We start from the raw sequence: 18,606 nt of genomic DNA on the forward strand, positions 1-18,606 counted from the left end.
ATTCCAGAGTTTACGTACTAGAAAAGAGAAACTCCTCCCTCCCTATCTGGATCTCTTCATTTTTGGGAAACTCCCAGACTAGCTCTTCTTGACCTTACATTTCGAGAGGGAACATGCGAAATGAAGGTTTTTTATTTTTTTATTTTTTAAATATGAAGGCCCTTCCCCAAGCAGAGCCTTATGGGCCATGCATAGGGCTTTAAGTGTCACTCGTTCATTGACTGGAAACCAGTGAAGGACCTGCAGCCCCTTGGATATGGTGTTGTATGTAGGTACTTTAGGTAGAAAACAGGCAGCCGTATTTTGGAGGGATTGGAGTTTTAATTGACCTTGTTTGAAATAGTCTATTCTGAATGGTACTAATGCAACTAAAACGTTTTTTGCATTTTAAAAAGAATATACTGGAACAAATTCCTTAGTATTCTAAGCAGATGGAAACATGAAGATGTAACCTGGTTTATTTGTTTGGAAAATCAAAGCTGTCCATCGAACACCACTCCTGAGTTTTTTACTTTCTGCACCGGACACGGTAGAGGTCTGGTGTTGGGGGGCCACCGGGACGTATTCTAAAATGAGGTATCTTCCAAATAGAATAACCTTTGTCTTTTCTGAATTCAGTTTTAGACAGTTATCTTGCATCTACAGAGCAATGTTGGCTAGACAGCTTCTAAATTTGCTCCCTACTTCATCCATATCCGAAGAAATGGACACCATTATTTGTGTGTCATCAGCATAGGCCACAGCCACAAAGCTGGAAGACATAATAAATTTTGCCAAAGAGATGACGAAGATATTAACAAGCGTGGGGGACAATGATGAGCCTTGAGGTACCCCACACGGAAGACAGAAGGGGTCTGAAACATAATAACGTTAACAGGAAGTGACGAAATGAATGAGCTCGGAAGTCATGGGGCAGGCGGATGCCAAATTTAGCCACACAGGAAGGAAGTAGTCATGTTACAGGAATGTGCACACCCAAAACACTGAAAGGGGAAGGGGATACAGCTCTAAAATAGACTTAATAGGGGCTGATGGAATGCAGCTGCTCACTGTAATCAATCACAGGGGAGGGGCCCTGGCTATTGGAAATGGTGAGAGGAGCAGTCATGGCCACAGAGGGCTGTTCACAGAGCTCGGTGCACCAGGACGTTATCACCATCATCTCCTATGCATGCAGTAGAACAATGTCACTACTCGTGGACTCACCATCGCTAAATGAGTGATTACAATATACTAGATCTCCCCTACTTCAGACACTTGTGGGCTCAATGGATCAAAGGCCTCAGCTTCTGGGAGTGAAAAGGCATGTACAACAGATCACCTCCAATTCCGGTGTATGTGGAGTAAAAGGATCTGGACCTAGATTCCTGGGGTCAATAGTCACCTGCACTAGATCCCTTCCACTTCTGGTGTATGGGGACTAGAAGGATCTGGACCTCGATTCCTGGGGTCAATAGTCATGTTCACTAGATCACCTCTGCTTGTGGTGTGCATGGAGAATAAGGATGTGGGCCTGGATTTTTGGGGCCAATAGTCATGTGCACCAGATCACCTCTCCTTGTGGTGTGCATGGAGTAGAAGGATCGGGATTTCTGAGGTCAATAGTCGTGCACCAGATCACCTCAGTTTTCTGCACATGTAGCATGGATGGATCTCGGTCGTAGACTCTGGGAGTCACTAGTCATGTTCACCAGATCACCTCTGCTTGTGGTGTGTGTGTAGAGTAGAAGGATATAGGCCTTAGATTCTGCGAGTCACTAGTCACGTGCACCCGATCACCTCTGCTTGTGGGGTGATTCTGTGAGTCACGTGCACCGGATCACCTATGCTTGTGGTGTGTGTGGAGTAGACGGATCTGGGCCTAGATTCTTGGGGTCAATGGTCATGTGCACCAGATCACCTCTGCTTCAGGAACATGTGGAATGGAAGGATCTGGACCCTAGATTCTGGGAGTCAGAAGGTCTCGACCTAATCAACCTCGTAAGATGTATGCGACAAAAACAAGCATTAGCAAAGCTAGGAGCTTTATCAACGGAAAACATGCTACGTAGATATGATGTATTGCATACATATGTAATGTGCAGAAACAGATAAGTAGGTATATAATCAAGGAGTGGCCAGTAGTTCAGACACAATTGCCACAGAACTGAAGCGTTTTCCTTTTCAGACGAATGTTGTAAGGAAATGCCTCCTTGGCATGGGTACCCCCTGACTTTTTGCCTTTGCTGATGCTATGTTTTGAATTGAAAGTGTGCTGAGGCCTGCTAACCAGGCCCCAGCACCAGTGTTCTTTCCCTAACCTGTACTTTTGTTTACACAATTGGCACACCCTGGCATCCAGGTAAGTCCCTTGTAACTGGTACCCCTGGTACCAAGGGCCCTGATGCCAGGGAAGGTCTCTAAGGGCTGCAGCATATCTTATGCCACCCTGGGGACCCCTCACTCAGCACAGACACACTGCTTGCCAGCTTGTGTGTGCTGGTGAGGACAAAACAAGTAAGTCGACATGGCACTCCCCTCAGGGTGCCATGCCAACCTCACACTGCCTATGCAGTATAGATAAGTCACCCCTCTAGCAGACCTTACAGCCCTAAGGCAGGGTGCATTATACCATAGGTGAGGGCACCAGTGCATGAGCACTGTGCCCCTACAGTGTCTAAGCAAAACCTTAGACATTGTAAGTGCAGGGTAGCCATAAGAGTATATGGTCTGGGAGTCTGTCAAACACGGACTCCACCGCACCATAATGGCTACACTGAAAACTGTGAAGTTTGGTATCAAACTTCTCAGCACAATAAATGCACACTGATGCCAGTGTACATTTTATTGTAAAATACACCCCAGAGGGCACCTTAGAGGTCCCCCCTGAAACCTTAACCAACTACCTGTGTAGGCGGACTGGTTTTAGCAGCCTGCCACACTCGAGACATGTTGCTGGCCACATGGGGAGAGTGCCTTTGTCACTCTGTGGCTAGTAACAAAGCCTGTACTGGGTGAAGGTGCTTCTCACCTCCCCCTGCAGGAGCTGTAACACCTGGCGGTGAGCCTCAAAGGCTCACCCCCTTTGTTCCAGCACCACAGGGCATTCCAGCTAGTGGAGTTGCCCGCCCCCTCCGGCCACGGCCCCACTTTTGGCGGCAAGGCCGGAGGAGATAATGAGAAAAACAAGGAGGAGCCCCTAAGGCAACCTGAGCTGAAGTGACTCTGACTTTTAGGAATCCTCCATCTTGCAGATGGAGGATCCCCCCAATAGGGATAGGAATGTGACCCCCCTCCCCTTGGGAGGAGACACAAAGAGGGTGTAGCCACCCTCAGGGCTAGTAGCCATTGGCTACTGCCCTCCCTGACCTAAACACACCCCTAAATTCTGTATTTAGGGGCTCCCCTGAACCTAGGAACTCAGATTCCTGCAACCTAAGAAGAAGAGGACTGCTGAGCTGAAAAACCCTGCAGAGAAGATGGAGACACCAGCTGTTTTGGCCCCAGCCCTACCGGCCTGTCTCCCCCATTCTGAAGAAACTGCTCCAGCAACGCTTTCCCCAGGACCAGCGACCTCTGAATCCTCAGAGGACTGCCCTGCTCTAAAAGGACCAAGAAACTCCTGAGAACAGCGGCCCTGTTCACCAAAGACTGCAACTTTGTTTCCAAAGGAGCAACTTAAAGACAACTGCGTTTCCCGCCAGAAGTGTAAGACTTGCAACTCTGCACCCGACGCCCCCGGCTCGACTTGTGGAGAAACAACACTTCAGGGAGGACTCCCCAGTGACTACGAGATCGTGAGAAACCAGAGTTGCCCCCCCCGAGCCCCCACAGCGACGCCTGCAGAGGGAATCCCGAGGCTCCCCCTGACCGCGACTGCCTGACTCCCAGATCCCGACGCCTGGAAAAGACTCTGCACCCGCAGGCAGCCCCCAGGACCTGAAAGATCGGAACTCCAGCCCAGGAGGCCTTCTCCCTTGCCCAGGTGGTTGCTACCCCGAGGAGCCCCCCCCTTGCCTGCCTGCATCGCTGAAGAGACCCTTTGGTCTCCCATTGATTCCTATTACAAACCCAACGTGTGTTTGCACACTTCACCCGGCCGCCCCCGTGCTGCTGAGGGTGTACTTTCTGTGCTAACTTGTGTCCCCCCCGGTGCCCTACAAAACCCCCCTGGTCTGCCCTCCGAAGACGCGGGTCCTTACCTGCTGGCCAACTGGAACCGGGGCAACCCCTTCTCCATTGAAGCCTATGTGTTTTGGGCACCACTTTGAACTCAGCACCTGACCGGCCCTGAGCTGCTGGTGTGGTAACTTTGGGGTTGCTCTGAACCCCCAACAGTGGGCTACCTTGGACCCAAACTTGAACCCCGTAGGTGGTTTACTTACCTGCAAGAACTAACAATTACTTACCTCCCCTAGGAACTGTGAAAATTGCACTGTCTAGTTTTAAAATAGCTATATGTGTTTTATTTGAAAAATATATATGCTATTGTGATTATTCAAAGTTCCTAAAGTACTTACCTGCAATACCTTTCATTTGAGATATTACATGTAAAATTTGAACCTGTGGTTCTTAAAATAAACTAAGAAAATATATTTTTCTATACAAAAACCTACTGGCCTGGAATTGTCTCCGAGTGTGTGTTCCTCATTTATTGCCTGTGTGTATGTACAACAAATGCTTAACACTACTCCTTTGATAAGCCTACTGCTCGACCACACTACCACAAAATAGAGCATTAGTATTATCTCTTTTTACCACTATCTTACCTCTATGGGGAACCCTTGGACTCTGTGCATACTATTCCTTACTTTGAAATAGTGCATACAGAGCCAACTTCCTACAAATGTGCATAAGTGATATGGGGAAATGGCGTCAATCATACTGCAAAGCAGCCAATGGATGAAGTGGGCGGCCCCTGATGCGCGTAGTTACCGCATAGCAAAAGACATTTGAGCAGATCAACAGATGCAGATGGCGGACTGAAAGCCCCTCTATATATGTATGTATTTTATTATCAATTTTTGGGAAAACATGAGGCAGACGAGATATCTAAAGCAGTCTCTAGGCCAGACTTAAAATAAGGATAGCAGAAATAATCGAAGCACAGCACAATAAAGGATAAGAAATCCCAAGCCCAGAAAAATAAAAGTATATTTAAAGGTGAAAGAAAACAATGATAAGAGGGAAATTAAAATAAAGTACTTGCTAAGAAATGTTTTTTTTTTCTTCTATGGTTACATTAACAGATAACCAGAGAAATACAAATGAAATCTAAAACAAAAATCAATGCTGAACTGTTTGTGCGGAGTTCATGCCCAGGCCATCTAAATACCTAACAGACTCTGATTTATATTGTATACTATCAAAATATTTTCCATTAAAGATGAAAAAAAATGTTTTTGTCAAAAATAGATATAAACCAGTGTGTGTGACATTATTTCTTTATGGCGCAATAGCAGTTTATCAAATTTAAAAGAATGAAATGTCAGTTCTGCTAGAATTTGCGCGTCGAACCCATTCGAACAATGACATCTCTCTATAAGTTAATGTATGTCCTTGTAATAAACACAGAGTGGAAAAAAAAAACCTTTTTCACTTCGGTAAGTTTGTTGTTTGTCTCCTTAGACATCCATGCAAGTCGTTAACTTTGGTAACCCTAGTTTTTACTTCTAGTTTTTTTTTTAAACTTGCATATTTCGTATTACCACAAATCTATGATTTTCACCCTAAAATTATCATTCCAAGAACAGTATAATAAACAATAAACACGAGCAATGAGACTACAAGCACGTTGTAGAAAACCCTGAATAATATAAATTTAAATGTTGCCACTCCAAACCAGCTAAGGATTACAAATTCGGAACCAAAGGAAACAGACCAATGCTCGCCAGGGTAACATTTGCCTCTTTGCATCTGCGCTTGTAATAACAAAACATTTTATGGAAATGTAGATCAGGACCGAGGTGTTATACTGATCCAAAATTCTGAAAAGTTTATAAATAACATCATTTCGCAGAAATAACGAGTATATAATCATGATATGTCACGTCGTATTCTGCACCCATCTTAACAGCTGGCATTTTGAATGGCATCTGCGATTGTGGCATAATTAAGTCGTTGACAATGGGAGGAGCGTGATGACGTCAGATCGGATTCCCGTAAAGTAGGGCGGGGCTCCCCTCCCTGTCACTCATGCTTTGAAGAACTAAGGGCGCCGGAGTAAAACACCGCGTGCCCCGGGGGCAAGGCTGCCCTCCGAGGAAGAACCCGGCTTCCCCATTCCTGGAAGAGGATTGCATTTTCAGGATGGGACAGGAGGGCACCCCTCCAGCCCCCTACCCCCCTACCCCCCCCCCCACCACCACCACCACCACCACCCGAGCCGGGCCTTGATTTTATCTCATCCAGCTGAACTAGATAGTTTTACCAGCAGTTACAGAAACCTCTCTGGGCGGGGTTCAAGTCGAATACAGAGTCTAATTACACACCGAAGAAGAAAATGTTTGTTTGCCCTGAAAGGGGATTCCAGGCCCAAAGACTGAACTGGATTGAACCAGAAGCTGTTCCCATATGAGGTCACGCTCAGCAGGGCCACAAGAAAGCGGCATTTAGTGCTGGTTCCGGGGTGATCTTACAGGGGCAGCTGCTGTCAACACATGCACTTGACAATGCAAAATAGATTATTTGTAGAGACCCCGCAGATTTTGTTTACATTTGTTTAATTAATAATGTGTCTGCACGAGTTACTGATGTCAACAGCAAAATTAAATCAAATTAACAATGCAGAACTCTCTATCAAAAGCATTTCCCACTCGGGGACAACTTTCTGTGATGAGAAATCATTGTTTAATGTGAAAAGCTCTGAAACTTTCACAGACTTGTTAGAAAATGAAAACTACTCCTGTGATTGATTCGCTGTCTACTTTTGCAATGCGTTTATACTTTTTGAGAACAGACCAATCTAAATGCAGAAATACGCGTTTGCACATGTAACTCTTACTCTACAAAGGAAAAAAGGTTTTCTGTGTTGAGAAACCTTATGTGTGCATTCTTTTGAGGGACTTTCCTCCAGTTTCACTCCATAGAAAAGGATGTTGTCTTGGCTTTCACGAGACCTTCTACCTGGGTTTCTCAGATACGTCTATTTTCAGAATCTTTGGAAATACCGCTAGACCTATAATTATGTACGTATTCGCATTGTATTTATTAAATCCCACCACCCTCTGCGACTCTCCAAATCCCGATTCCACAAATGTGGAAATTTACTATTGTGGTGCATTTTTTGGGCAGCGGCTGCCCCTCCATTAGGGGAGAGGAGCGTCAACCCCCTGCTGCCAGCACAGCAAAACCTGAAAACTAAAATCGTAATAAAATGAATTTATTACCACTATATGGTTTCCTTTTCCCAGCCTGAACTGTGCATGGGGGCGGGGCCACTGCTGTTGACTGACACCAGGGGAGTAGTGCTCATTCCACCTGTTTACAGTGCGCGTAACACAGCTGTCTTGCGATGGCCTGTGACGTGCAGCGGAAACCTCTCCAGCCAGCTTTCTAAGACAGACAGGTGGCGAGCAGCCACAGGCCCCAGTGCCTGCGGGAGATTCGAGGCAGCCCGCTCCAGCCAATACTGGTGCTGCTCTCATGCTGCTAACATTATCAGCAGCATGACAGCAGCGTTCCGATTGGTGTGGAGAACTGCTGCACCTTGCAGGCCAGACCAAGCAGGAGGACCGGAAGTGAGTGAGTACATGCAGTGGGTGAGTGCATTTTTATAATCGCTCTTAAGGCACTGATTTTCTGTAAGACTCTCACTGCCTTCATTCAGCCTCAACACCAGAGTTTTCAGTCGTGGTTCGTTATAAACTTTGTATATACTGAGCCGTGACTGACAGGTTTGGAGTTGACCGGGCACTACTGGCCAGTGGTTACCCCATTAAATAGTTAGGGTGCCAGTTGCACTGCTTTTGGGGACCCAAGATGTAGGTTTGTGAAGCAGGACCATTGGGTTTTTCAGATGTGAATAAGTGACTTAACAAGAGGTGGCATCTTCGGAAATTCCACAGCCCACGCCACCCTGCACCGGTGCCCTTCAAACAAGGTCGCACCCATGAATCTATGATTTGTAATCTGACCTGCTTACTTATTGTGCTCTCACACTTAACAGAAGCTGCAGCTGGGAGTGCCAACAGGCCCTCGGGATTCTAACGAGCTTCCTCTCTCAGAACCCTATCTACATTATTTGTTTTAACAATATTATTCAATGTGTGATTAGGCGGGATGGACCTCTTTTATAGTGCCTCTGAGGGCTCAACCACCACTTGGCACTATTAGGCAATTCAGCTCACAGCCCTTGCTACATCAAGGCTCTGCAAGTACGTGCCTTACTGCACCACTCCAGATGGCCACAAGTAGGTGCCAGATTTTAACAAATGGCCTAAAATAGCCCGGCTGCCATATTAGAGTGAGCATACACATGGTAAAATAAAATACTGGTTGTGGCTTTAAAAAAAGAAAAATCTTTCACCACTGCAGATTCAATTATGTTTAAAGAAAATTCAAACATGCCTTTCATTTCTGTATCTCTGTTTTAGAATACTTTTTCAAGGTTGTTTTGATCCCTTCCGTATCTTCCTAGTATGAGTTGTTTTACTAAATTACTAGTAAAGTATACTGTGGAAAGATCTTCATCAAATTAATCCCATATCAATCAAATAATCTATGTCCGGTGAACAGAATACCACAAGGTATTCCAATTGTCTGCTGTATAAGTGAAATTACTAAATTCAATTGTCAGCCACCCAAAAATATTACTATCATTCACAGATTCATACACATGTTTATTAATCCTTCCTAACTATGCTGAGCAAGCAACACTATACACTGCTGCTGCTCAGATAATCACACACGGGAGAAACACAGAGAAACCATGAGAGGAGGAAGGGAAGCCCACAAAACCTTTATTTTAAAAATAAACATTGACCGTAAAACATTTCCTTTTACTGATCCCTCAACAGTGCTTTAAAACAGCTCAACAAATCTCTTATTCTGCTTCATTTTCTTGGCCATAAATATTCAAAGAAGGGTGCTGCTATTTTCTTTTTGCATCTCAATTTCTGGGGTCCTTTGATTTTTCAATTTTTAGAAACAATTCTTAGTATAGAGACCAGTCGCCAACAACAGTAATCCAAACCGAATAATTGCATGTAAATTTATCTCATGAGGATATCTTGAAAATCCAACGGACATGTAAGCTCTTTTGACCCATCTTGGATAACCCTGATACAAACCTTGTTTCTTAAAGATTTTGGGGAACCAAAGACTATCAATTTCCTGTGCTGAAGTGCAGATTTTCATTGTAGACCTAACTCTATTCCAGTGGATGCAATTTTTCATGAAATACCTTGTACATAATTATTTTTAAGGATCTGGTACCTGTATTTGGTGTTTATATAATGCAGGGTTCCCTCTATCTAGAGTAACTTGGTGGTGTTATCCCAAAACTAATCATTACAGATACAGTCAGAACAGAATGCTTACACAAAACTACAAATCCAAACTAAGAACCAGAAAATGACCAAGCTTTGAGGTATTCCCTGAGTTTAAGCAAATCAAATTCCCACTGTAAACACAGTGGTATGGAACCTCATCTAAACGTCATCAAAACAACTAACTCCTACGGTCTTCAAACAGTATTTAAGGGTGTCTAAAAGAAACGCACTCGTGGACCCGGACAGGTAAGTGGAAGAGTGCCACTTAAATATATTCTAGGGCGATGACCTGCCCAGAGAGTAAAAGGGCTAAAACTAGAATAATGTGGTCCCTTCGATGTACAGAAAGATAAAACGAAATAGATGGAATTTCCATAATCGGGTCGAGCAAAAACGAATGCACTGAAGATTTGCAACTTAAGTGGGTAAGAAAAAAGATGGGAGCACTCGTCTTAATCTGCGCAACCGGAAAAGGCAAGATGTAACCACTGAAAAAAATCTGATCAGCTAAAGTCAGAGAGGAGTTGATTTTTACACCAAGATCTTTCACAACTCCTGCAGGCATCGGCACTTGGTATTGACTGTTTGGGCAAAAAGATTACTCCCAAAACAAAGATGGCTTGCTGGGACAGAGGATTTCCATCATGTCACATTGAGTGGTTAGCAGTGATCCAGAGTGGATATTGGAGAGGCAATCATGCAGTTGAGACAACACATGCTGCTGTTCTCACTCTAGCTTTACGACGAAATTGGGTATCATCTGCATAAAGAAAAAGATTGAACCCCAAAGATGAATTAGGTGAGCTAGAGGGGCTACATACAGATTGAACAACAATGGCTTCAGGATAGAGCTCCGGGGGACACCACGTATTCACTATCTTGAGGAGGATTCAAAGGCTGGAAGTGGGATCCGGAAAGATCTATCTGAGAGAAAATCTGAAACCATGATGGGGAAAAGTCTTTAATCCCTAAATCAGACTGCAGAGACAGCGGAATAAAACCGATCGCGGAATCAGGTGCCACTGACAGAGCTAAAATAGGTGGACACCTTACGATCGCTTCACTTCGAACCCCATGGCTTTTCCATGTCGCGTTGATATTTTTTACACAATATCATATTTCCATCTTTGAAAACATTCTTAAAGAAATAGTTAATCATAAACACAAACATTTCTCAATCGTTTCGTGTCTCTGTCTTTTCTCCAAACAATAAAACTATTACAATCATAATTGATGCTCTTATCATAATACGAATCCTTCGAAAGTGAATTCATCAACATACTTTTTGGCACAACTGGTGAAAATCCATTTGTGGTGCATGGCAGATGGCACGTTCTGTACAGAAATACTTGCCTTGTCGGGGTGCACTCACGAGCCCCCTTCTGTAATACCAGATGTGCGCCAGCTGCAGGGAGACTTTTTTCCCTCACTTACAGAGGGAAGCGACTTCATGCCAATGAGGACCGAATTCGCCTATGTGCTTGCCAATTAGGACCAGACTCTAGGCACAGGAAGGAGGCTCAGAAGGGGTGCAGTGATTGTGTGCCATCCATGGAGAGTCACATTAGACCAGGGATCATGGTAGGTCTCAAGGAGGAACCTGGCATCTCTCTTTGCCCATCCTATGCCACACCAGTGGCATCTGGTGCCTCCTTCTGAACGCAGGCTGTGGCCACAACCACTGGCCCCCTAGCTCTTCAGGTGCCCTTTTCAGACCCCAAGAATGGGTTGGATGGGCAATTACACACATGCACAGAGCAGAAGACAAACCTCGCCCCTACCACCAACACCTGTGTGATGCAAACACTAATGGTGTGCAAAAATGCACATTTTTTAGTGAAATTCAATGACAATTTCATGAAATGAAGTTACGCTAAGCCTAATTACGCTTTAACATGAAAAGTGGTCTGTGGGACTTTTATTACACAAGGACATACTGCGTGTCAAGTATAATCAAGTGAGAAACCATGAGGCGACTGTTCAAGCACAAAATGTCTCTCAGAGAGGCATTTTGTACACAGATCACTCTCCTGCAAAATGAGAAATATGTTGTAATTTTTCACATAATTAAAAATTCTGGAATATTGTGAATTTCACTAGTGTAATTTGCATTTTGCCCAGGAGCGTATTTCAGTACGGTAATAACGCATCAAATAAGCACTTTTTCGCTCTTTTGATTGTCAGATTTCATTTCCTTTCACCATCACTAGAATTCAATCGTCTCTTAGTCAAAGATCCGGTCTTTACACACTCACAGGCAACGTCTCCTAGGCCAAGGCATTAAGGGAGCCGAGGAAAAGCAACAAAACATGGCAGAAGTTTGTTACATGCAGGAGGTGTGATGGATAGGGAGAAGGGATTGGTACTCAGATTGGAGTCGTTGGAGACCAGAGGATGCTCCAACATAGGCTTACGACTTCTCCAGAAGGCTTGACCTGTTGCAGCCCTGATCTAAGGGATCACGTAGGCACAGGCAGTAAGACTGAGATATTCGTGGTCCAGGAACCCTGCATCCTCTCTGCATATCTCTTAGCCAATCAGCAACAAAGAAGGGGCTGTTGAGATGCTAACAGTGGTAAAAGTGGTCTACCCTTCTATGTCACTGGGGATCAATGAGTGGGTGATGTCACGCCCGCTCAATCTTGCATGTCGTTAAATTAATATGTTTGGGAATGTGGCTGGCTGAAGTTCATTGGGTAGCTAAGTTAGAACTTCTACATGTAGTCAACAAGGGCAAACCACACTGTCACATGACTTGAATTCTCAAATGATGCTAAAAAAAGAAAAAGTCATGCTGCAGCAAAAACAGATCTTATAAATGCACAAATACACGAGGCGGGCTTCGCGAAACATTGCTTTCTATAAACCTGCACATGAATGGCCAACAAAGTCTGGGCGTCTTTACCTTTTCGGTTCATCCCCATCTGCAGGCACTTGAGCAGACGGCAGTACTGACACCTGTTTCGCTGCTTGCGAGACATGACGCAGTTTTTGTCCCGGCTGCATCGGTAAATGCGTTTGTTGCAAATGCTGCGCTTGAAGAAGCCCTTGCAACCTTCGCAGGAGATGATGCCATAGTGGAGACCGGTGGCGCGGTCTCCACAGATGAGGCAGGCACGGAGGTCGACTCGATCATCTGGAAGGGAAACACAAAACGCAGTCAGAAACCACACCTGGAGGAGGTACACCTTCTCTTCCATGTGGATTAATGCAATGAGCTTTAGCTTTGTCAGGTGAATTACAAGAGGGTACATTCTGGAGAGTTACACGTGTGCAACACCAGGAGGATCACACAAGAGCCTCCCCTGAAGAACTTCACAAAGATCTCACCACAGGGCTTGTATAAGATTCCCATTGGTTTAACAATGCAAGAGGCAAGCCTGAAGAAGTACAGGAGTCAGACCTGGAAATTTACACAAGTCACACCAGGAGATTTACACATAAGTCACACCAGGAGATTTACACAAGTGTCACATAAGGAGATTTGCACAAGAGTCACCACAGGAGAAATAGATGTCTCACATCAGAACTCCAGAAACGGTGGGTTGTTCTTTTACAAGTGACACCAGGCAAACTACTTAGTATCAAACCAGATGACATGCACCAGTGACACCAGAAGAATCAAACTGGTATCACACAACAAGATTTACAGAAAAAACACCAGAAAAGTACACTTGTCACATTAAAAGAACAGCACAAGTGCTGCACCGTAAGACGTTAACTAGTGATACCAGATGACACCAGAAGATCAACGCGAATCACACAAGCAGAGTTACTTGAGGAACAAACTGAAAGAGATTCTCAAGTGACATAAGAAGAATTACACCAGAAGAGATACTCCAGTGACACCAGAAGAAGTACACAAGTGACGCCAAAAGAAGGACACGTGTGACAACAGAAGAATAACAGGAGGGCCATCCCAGTAGAGATACGAGTAAAACTGAAAGAAATTACACGACTGACACCAAAAGAATGCATGCTACACTAGAAGAATTACACAAATGTCACAACAGAAGAGGAAACGAGTCACACCACGAGAATCACAGGAGGGTCATTCCAGTACAGACACACAGGTAAAACCAGAAAAGGTACAAGACTGACACCAAAATAATAAAATAAGTTACACTAGGCAAATTACCTCGTGGTAAGGGGCAGTGGAAACTGCACAATGGCCACCTCGACTAAGGTGGTAATTCCCATGGCGAGAGGGGCATTTTTTTAATTTTCAAAAACAAAATACTATTTTGGGGGTTTGTTGTGAAAAATAAAAATAAAAAATAAAAAATAAAAAACAAGAAAACAAGTTTATCTTTGCCATATGGCTCCGTCATGTTTGCAAAGTTACAATGAAATGGCAGGAAGAGTTTTGGCAGCTATTCATGTCAATGCTTGAAATGTTCGCTGGCCCGACGGACATTAAAACATTTGGTCATTGGAACCTCTGCCAGGGATTAATTTACTCCATCGCCCTGGTGGAGGATGGACTGACTGCCACATTCAAAATCGGCCCACAGTCCTTTGGTGATGCTGACACCAGTGAACAGCACGTAACCTTAGAGTGCGGTTCCCTGCACAAGGAGGGCCCAGGGCGCAAGAACAAATACTGAGATGGAACTATGCAGCAACCTCAGGGAGAGGCCTGGGCAGACTGGTCAAGCTTCATCTACTGTCAGTAGCTGCCTATGTTTAATGGAAAGAGAAGGTCAGTCCCTGTAAGTGGCACTTTTCACGTCATGCTCTGCTTTGTTACTGGGTGGGAGCAAGCTTCCACTTTCATAAAGGCAGTCCTTCATGTTACACCCTCAGGAAGGAATAGGAGACCTCATGTGATTTCTACATGTTACAATTTGGAGTGACAAAAACACTTCTTGGCTGGCAAACGCTTGCTTTCGTCTATAAAGCATGACACTATTAAACCAGGGGTGGGCGGAATTTTTAATTCCGCTGATGGAATTGGAGTAGTTTAGTAATTCTGGGTTACTCACGTAATGCAGACCGTTCTGCTGGATGAATTAAATCAGCACTGTTAGCAGGGCTTGAAGGGGGAGCAGTCCCTCTATGTTTGGAAAACACTGCAGATGAAACTTTAATCTGCAGTGGTTTTTAAATATAGAGGGACTGCTCCCCCTTCCAGCCGAACCACTGCAGTGCAGTGCATACCCCTCAGAGCCCTTACATAGTTATGTAAGGGCACTGAGGGATATGCAGTGCACTGTAGTGGACTGCATACCCCTTGGTCCTCTTACGTACTTATGTAGTGCAATGCATACCCCTCGGTGCCCTTACATACTTATGTAGTGCACTGCATACCCCTCGGTGCTCTTATGTACTTATGTAGTGCACTCCATACCCCTTGGTGCTCTTACGTACGTATGTAGTGCAATGCATACCCCTCGGTGCTCTTACGTACGTATGTAGTGCACTGCATTCCCCTCAGTGCCCTTACGTACTTATGTAGTGCACTGCATACCCCTCGGTGCTCTTACGTACGTATGTAGTGCACTGCATACCCCTCGGTGCCCTTACATACTTTTGTAGTGCAATGCATACTCCTCGGTGCTCTTACGTATGTATGTAGTGCTCGGTGCTCTTATGTACGTATGTAGTGCACTGCATACCTCTCGGTGCCCTTACATACTTTTGTAGTGCAATGCATACCCCTCGGTGCTCTTACGTATGTATGTAGTGCACTGCATACCCCTCAGTGACCTTACGTACTTATGTAGTGCAATGCATACCCCTCGGCGCTCTTACGTATGTATGTAGTGCACTGCATACCCCTCGGTGCCCTTACGTACTTATGTAGTGCAATGCATACCCCTCGGTGCTCTTACGTACGTATGTAGTGCACTGCATACCCCTCGGTGCCCTTATGTACTTATGTAGTGCAATGCATACCCCTCGGTGCCCTTACGTACTTATGTAGTGCACTGCATACCCCTCGGTGCTCTTACGTACTTATGTAGTGCACTGCATACCCCTCGGTGCCCTTATGTACTTATGTAGTGCACTGCATACCCTTTGGTGCCCTTTCATACTTATGTAGTGCAATGCATACCCCTCGGTACCCTTATGTACTTATGTAGTGCACTGCATACCCCTCGGTGCTCTTATGTACTTATGTAGTGCACAGCATATCCCTTGGTGCCCTTACGTACTTATGTAGTGCAATGCATACCCCTCGGTGCTCTTACGTACTTATGTAGTGCACTGCATACCCCTCGGTGCCCTTATGTACTTATGTAGTGCACTGCATACCCCTCGGTGCTCTTACGTACTTATGTAGTGCAATGCATACCCCTCGGTGCTCTTACGTACTTATGTAGTGCAATGCATACCCCTCGGTGCTCTTACGTACTTATGTAGTGCACTGCATACCCCTCGGTGCTCTTACGTACTTATGTAGTGCAATGCATACCCCTCGGTGCTCTTACGTACTTATGTAGTGCACTGCATACCTCTGGAGCTGCAACCAAAGTTCATAAGCACAAGCTGCCCTTGTGTTCCTGGCAGTGATTTTGCTACCTCTGAAGCCAGATGTCACAAAGGCAGGTGCCACTTGCCACCCACAAATGACATCCAGGGATACTTATGGGACTTTACCTGGAAGGGCACCAGGGCTGACAATTACATTCATCATCTTCTGGTAATAAAAGGCTTTTAGCATAAGTACATGAATCCGGTCCTATCCATCACCCCAGAAATGTGGGGATGGAAGTCTGATACCCTCCCAAGTTCACAAACTAGTCTTAGTGCATGGAAGAGAGAAATGGGGAGCGTCTATGACAGAGGGATGCAGAGGTAGGGAGAGGGGGGAGAGAAAATGGGAGAGCGAATGAGAGACAGATGGAAAGCTATCACACGTTTAATAAAATGTGTCTAGTTCATGAGAGAGACAGGAAGAAAAGAGAGAGGGAGAGAGAGAGAGAGAGACAGCAAGAGAGGGAGGCAGCCAGAAAGCGAGCAAGATAGGAGAGGAAGTGAAAGGGACAAGGACACATTGAAAGAGAGAGGAGCGTGAAACACAGAAAAAGGAGGCGAAGACAAAGACCAGGAAATCTATAATGCACTCACTAACCACTTCTAGTGCAAGGGAGAAACAGGTAAAAAAGAAGAGAGTCTGGGAGAGGGTGAGACAAGGAGAGGGAGAAACAGGAAGAGACAGATCGGGTGGAAAGGGGTTGGCAGAGAGGAAGAAAGAAGAGAGAGAGAGGGAGACAAAATGAAAACTACCAGATACATCAACTACCTCTAGTGCATGAGCGAGACAGAGGGAGTGAGGGAGAAAGAGGTAAAGTAGGAGAGATGGAGACTGCTACATGTTCATCCCTCAGTCCCAGTGCACGAGAGACAGAGGGAGTGAGGGAGGAGGAGGTACAATAGGAGAGATGGAGACTGCTACATGTTCATTCCTCAGTCCTAGTGTACGAGAGACAGAGGGAGTGGGGGAGGAGGAGGTGGTGAAGCAGGAGAGATGGGGACTGCTACATGTTCATCCCTCAGGCCCAGTGCACGAGAGACAGGGGGAGTGAGGGAGGAGGAGGTACAGCAGGAGAGATGGAGACTGCTGCATGTTCATCCCTCAGTCATAGTGCACGAGAGACAGGGGGAGTGAGGGAGGAGGAGGTACAGCAGGAGAGATGGAGACTGCTGCATGTTCATCCCTCAGTCATAGTGCACGAGAGACAGGGGGAGTGAGGGAGGAGGAGGTACAGCAGGAGAGATGGAGACTGCTACATGTTCATCCCTCAGTCCCAGTGCACGAGAGACAGGGGGAGTGAGGGAGGAGGAGGTACAGCAGGAGAGATGGAGACTGCTACATGTTCATCCCTCAGTCCTAGTGCATGAGAGACAGAGGGAGTAGGAGGTACAATAGGAGAGATGGAGACTACTGCATGTTCATCCCTCACTGCCAGTGCACAAGACAGATATGGAGGAAAGGAGCGAGGATGAAAGAGAAGGCAAGGAGAGAGGATGAAAGAGAGAAAGAAGGGAGCGAGAATGAAAGAGAAGGAAAGGAGAGAGGATGGAAGAGAGAAGGAAAGGAGCTAGGATGAAAGAAAAGGAATGGAGTGAGGATGAAAGCGAAGGAAGGGAGTGCGGATGAAAGAGAAAGAAAGGAGTGAGGATGAAAGCGAAGGAAGGGAGTGAGGATGAAAGAGGGAAAGGAGCTAGGATGAAAGAGAGAAGGAAAGAGGATGAAAGAGAGAAGGAAAGCAGTGAGGATGAAAGCGAAGGAAAGAGCGAGGATGAAAGCGAAGGAAAGGAGCGAGGACGGAAGAGGAGGAAAGGAGCAAGGACGTAAGAGAGAGGGAAAGGAGCGAGGATGAAAAAGAAGGAAAGGAGCGAGGACGAAAGAGAAGGAAAGGAGCGAGGATGAAAGAGAGAAGGAAAAGAGCGAGGATGAAAGAGAAGGAAAGGAGCGAGGACGAAAGAGAAGGAAAGGAGCGAGGATGAAAGAGATAGAAAGGAGCGAGGAGGAAAGAGAGAAGGAAAGGAGCGAGGACGAAAGAGAAGGAAAGGAGCGAGGATGAAAGAGAGAAGGAAAGGAGCGAGGAGGAAAGAGAGAAGGAAAGGAGCGAGGACGAAAGTGAAGGAAAGGAGCGAGGATGAAAGAGAGAAGGAAAGGAGCGAGGATGAAAGAAGGAAAGGAGCAAGGATGAAAGAAGGAAAGGGGCGAGGATGAAAGAGAAGGAAAGGAGTGAGGATGAAAGCGAAGGAAAGTGTGAGGATGAAAGCGAAGGAAAGGAGCGAGGACGAAAGAGAAGGAAAGGAGCGAGGATGAAAGAGAGAAGGAAAGGAGCGAGGTTGAAAGAGTAGGAAAGGAGCGAGGATGAAAGAAAGAAAGAAAGGAGCGAGGATGAAAGAGAAGGAAAGGAGTGAGATTTGAGGGAAAGAAAGGAGCGAGGATGAAAGAGACGGAAAGGCGTGAGGACGAAAGAGAAGGAAAGGAGCGAGGATGAAAGAGAAGGAAAGGAGCAAAGACAAAAGAGAAGGAAAGGAGTGTGGATGAAAGAGAAGGAAAGTAGTGAGGATGAAAGAGAAGGGAAGAGCGAGGATGAAAGAGAAGGAAAGAGTGAGGATGAAAGAAGGAAAGGAGAGAGGACGAAAGAGAAAGAAAGGAAAGAGGATGAAA

At 45.5% G+C, this 18,606-nt stretch overlaps 1 protein-coding gene across 8 annotated transcripts in view; it reads right to left on the reverse strand.

Moving 5' to 3' along the window:
• NR6A1 (nuclear receptor subfamily 6 group A member 1) overlaps positions 1-18,606 on the reverse strand; it is a 685,712-nt gene that overhangs the window by 110,370 nt on the left and 556,736 nt on the right. For all 8 annotated transcript variants that reach the window (XM_069241722.1, XM_069241724.1, XM_069241721.1 and 5 more), the window contains one exon: positions 12,376-12,606. In XM_069241722.1, the coding sequence (XP_069097823.1) occupies positions 12,376-12,606 (231 nt within the window). The remainder of the gene's footprint in view (positions 1-12,375; positions 12,607-18,606) is intronic.

Source organism: Pleurodeles waltl, chromosome 6 (assembly GCF_031143425.1).
Source record: "Pleurodeles waltl isolate 20211129_DDA chromosome 6, aPleWal1.hap1.20221129, whole genome shotgun sequence".
NCBI lineage: Eukaryota > Metazoa > Chordata > Amphibia > Caudata > Salamandridae > Pleurodeles > Pleurodeles waltl.